This window comes from Diachasma alloeum, unplaced genomic scaffold (assembly GCF_001412515.2).
Source record: "Diachasma alloeum isolate Michigan unplaced genomic scaffold, Dall2.0 Dall_scaffold_00495, whole genome shotgun sequence".
Classification (NCBI taxonomy): domain Eukaryota; kingdom Metazoa; phylum Arthropoda; class Insecta; order Hymenoptera; family Braconidae; genus Diachasma; species Diachasma alloeum.
Genome location: NW_021680628.1, coordinates 220,772 through 224,930, shown reverse-complemented (window position 1 = coordinate 224,930; position 4,159 = coordinate 220,772). Strand labels below are relative to the sequence as shown.

The window sequence follows — 4,159 nt, the reverse complement described above, 5'->3', positions numbered from 1 at the left end:
CGAGATAACGTCCATTTTTATCCCCAGTAAAAATTGATCACGTTACGACATATTCTCTCCGGTTTCTGGAGCTTTTCTCTAACTATCGTTATTCCTCAGAGTTAAGAGAATGATCTTGAGTCTCTTCTCGGATCTAGGGCTTCAATTTTAGCACTCAGACCCTGGATAACATTTCGGAATGCTCTCCAGACGATTTCACCTCCTCTCAGGCAACTCCGTGGGACTCTGGGTTTTCTTCCACTGAAATGCCTTTGCTGGTGCTCCATACTGCTTCTCCAGTCAACACTGGACCCTCAGAGAATGGAAAAAGCCACGGAGTGGGACCGACATTTGGGATTAACGTCGAAAAAGACCAACTGCTTTGGCTGGAGAGTGAGCACCATCGATCCTACCTCTTATAGAGTAGCGTTAGACGATAGTCCGATCAGTAGCATAACGCTACTTGGAAAGCACACAGCATCATGGAAAGAGTGACCAAAGCCTGTGATGTCATCTTGACGAGGAAACGGACCACAAATCGGCATCCACCAGTGTATTTGTGGAAATACACGATCGCTGTGCTACGGAAGGAGTGTAACGCTGCCAGGAGATTAGCTCAACGTAGCCGTAAGAAGGCAGACTTTGAGAAGTGGCAGAAGAGATATAAGACGGCACGCCGGGAGCTCAGCAAGGCTCTCAAGCGCAGTAAAAGACAATCTTGGAGTGAGCTTCATAATGAGGTGATGCATGGAGAAGACCATATAAGGTGGTGATGATACAACTCAAGAGTCAACCGACGCCATCGCCTATCTGTCATGTGATGCTGAAGAAAATGGTCACAGTATTGTTCCCGCAACAACCAGAACTCCAGCATCCTGATGAACAAGAAGAAGAGATAATGTTGCCACCAATCACCAGAGAAGAGTTGATGGAACCCTGCGATAGGGTGGGTAATACCAAGGCCCCTGGGCTGGATAGAATCCCCAATATCGCCCTGAAGTAAGCTATCCGCACGAGGCCGGAGATGTTCTTGGACGTCTACAGCGAGTGCTTAAGAGAGAGCACCTTTCCGTGCATGTGGAAGCAGCAGAGGCTGGTATTGCTCCCGGAAGACAACAAACCACCGGATGACCCATCATCATACCGTGCTCTCTGCATCTTCGATACCGCTGGTAAGATCCTCAAGCGTATCGTACATCAAAGGATAAAAGCAGCAGTCGAACCCCTGGTGGCCGACAACCAATATGGGTTCCAGAAAGGCTGATATACCCTAGACGCTATCAACCTTATTGTTAACACTGCCAGGGACGCGATCTCAGGGAAAAGATGGCTGAATGGCACGAAGAAATACTGCTTAGTAGTGACGCGAGATATTAAGAATGCTTTCAACTCGGCCAAATGGGACTGTATCATCGAAGCTTTAGTGAAGTTCAACGTACCGGGATACTTGCGGAGAATAGTCGGCAGCTAGTTTACTCTTAGGGTCCTTAAATACGACACGGAGCGTGGTTCCAAGGAGTACAGTGTCCAGACCTGATGCCCTGATTGTCCGACCCAAGGACAAGGATCAATACTCTGATATTCTCCGCCGAGTAAAGAAGGATGTCTCTGCAGAGGAAGCTCAAGATTTTGTCAATAAAATCTCCCGGACGGCGACCGGGGATATATTGATCTTGACTAGGAAGACGGTCGATGGAGCTCCTCAGCTGCATAGAACCATCGCAAGTCTTCTTGGAGATGAAGCCGAGGTACTCAGTAAGGGGCCACAGGAGGATCTGGAGATAAAGGAACTTGATGAGATCACATCGAAGGAGGATGTCCTCGAGGCCCTATAGAAAGTAGCCGGGAAGGAGCTCAAAATAGCTCGTGAGACTGTCATGTCTTTGCGTAAGGCATCTGGAGGAACCCAGATTGCCTCAGTGACACTCGCGGCAGCCGCTGCGAAGAAGATGCTGGAAGAGCACGGGAAAATCAAGATAGGCGGGATCAGTTGCTGTATCAGGAGGGTTGAGAGACCGATAAAGTGCTTAAAGTGCGGGTACTACGGACATCTCGCCACAAAGTGTACGAGTGCAGTCGATCGGTCTAAGCTCTGCATCAAATGCTCAGCTACCGAGCACAAGGCTTCAGAGTGCACAGACAAACCCCGATGCGCCTTGTGCATTGAGAAAGGCAACACGGAAGACTGTGCTCACATTGCTGGCAGCAGTAAATGTCCAGTGTATAAGGAGGCACTCCAGAAGGTGCTCAACAAGCGACGATAAAGGTACTCTGACTCAATCTCAACCATTGTAAGACAGCGCACGACTTGCTCATGCAGACAGCGCGGGCGTCGAAGCTCGATCTTGCCATCATCTCAGAGCCATATCGCCACCTGGACACCGGATCCTGGATTACTGACGCTAGCAAGAAGGCTGCAATCTGGGCCTGTAGGAATCGATTAGTCCAAAATACCACGAGCGATAGCATACAAAATGGCTTTGTGAGGGCTAATATTGATAGAATCTATTTCTACAGTTGCTACGTCCCACCAAGCCTTGCTATCGATTAGTTTACAATTTTCCTGAATAGACTGACTCAGGGTGCGAAGCAGCCCTTTCCCGTGGCAATAGCCGGGGACTTCAACGCTTGAGCAATCGACTGAGAGAGTAAGGAGACAAACATCAGAGGACAATCTATACTGGAAGCCATGTCAGTAATGGATATGGTTCTGCTGAAAAGTGGCGATGAACCGACTTTAGTAAGGGGAGAAGCGAGCTCGATTGTGGACCTTACTTTCATGAGTAGCAACCTTGCAAAATGGAACTGCTTATGGAGAGCGACTGATATCTGCACGGCGAGCGATCACCGCGCGATAATCTAGGAGATATGTACTCGCCGAAGAGTCACCTCAACGCCCAAGAAGATCAACTCTATTGGCTGGAGAATGAGCACTTTCGATCCTAGCGCTTATCTAGCAGCATTAAACGATGACCCAATCAGCGGCAGCAATGCCACTGAGAAGGCACGCACAATCATGGAAAGAGTAGCAGAAGGGATGCCACCATGACCAGGAAGCGGACGACAAATCGGCATCCACCGGTGTATTGGTGGAATGACACCAACGCCATCCTGCGGAGGAGTATAATGCAGCTAGGAGACTCGCTCAGCGTGGCCGCAAGAAGCCGAACTTCGGCAAGTTGTTGACGAGATATAAGAAAGCACCCCGAAACCTCAGCAAAGCCATCAAGTGCAGTAAAAAGCAATCTTGGAGCGAACTACTTGCCGAGGTGGAAAGCGATACGTGGGGTAGACCATGCGAGGTGGTAATGTCGAGACTCAAAAGTCAACCAATGCCGTCACGAACGTAGCCTGCGTCGATGGAAAAAATCGTCACGGTGTTGTTTCCGCAGCAGCTAGTAGAACTGCTTCGTATAGGCGAACAATGGAAAGAGATGATGGTTCCACCAATCAGCAAGGAAGAACAGACGGAAGCCTGCCGTAGAGTGGGAAAAACCAAGGCCCCTGGTCTTGATGGAATCCCCAATATCGCACTGAAGTCAGCTATCCACGCGATACCTGAGCATTTCTTGGACGTATACAGGCTGTACCCGAATGACTTTTTCTCCTTTTGACCACTGACGTAAAAAAACTCACAGAACACGGGAAAAATACTGAAAAAAATATTTATTCAGCGGATTTTAAGTTATTAAAGATTAAAGTTGGGCCAATGAGTGTTAAGGAACGTTTCGTGTGAATTCTGAACAAAATGGCGGATAAACATTTGCAATTGCCGTGAAGTGAGTTAATGGTATGCTAGGGAATTTTTTTTCCCTAGAACTTGAGTCATGGGTTATAAAAAAATGTGAGATGGGAAATGTCATTCTTTTATATGCATGTTCCAATCTATTTTCGATGTACACGTGGTGTAAACCAAGGAAGTGGATAAAGATCATGAAGCTTGGTCTGAAATTGCTCCCCATAGTTCACATCGATAACAGATTTTTAGTTAGATTTTCCAAAGGTAAGAATTGTACAAAATGATGGAAAATCGTGGAAATAACCTCGTCTCAGTACAATTCCCACCACTGACCTCAACTTTGTAGCTCCAGAATCTTGTTCTGCGCATGCCGTATTGGCTGCAGATGTTGTAGTGAAGGACGGAGTACACTTGTAATTATGAATTTCGGTATTTTCCAGA

General features: G+C 47.6%; 1 protein-coding gene across 1 annotated transcript; it reads left to right on the top strand.

Annotated features, from left to right (window-relative positions):
• Positions 1 to 1,856: 1,856 nt before the first annotated feature.
• On the top strand, positions 1,857 to 2,243 carry LOC107042664 (CCHC-type zinc finger protein CG3800-like). The gene has a single exon (XM_015263809.1). The coding sequence runs from the start codon at positions 1,857 to 1,859 to the stop codon at positions 2,241 to 2,243; it is 387 nt and encodes a 128-aa protein (XP_015119295.1).
• The last annotated feature ends 1,916 nt before the right edge of the window (positions 2,244 to 4,159 follow it).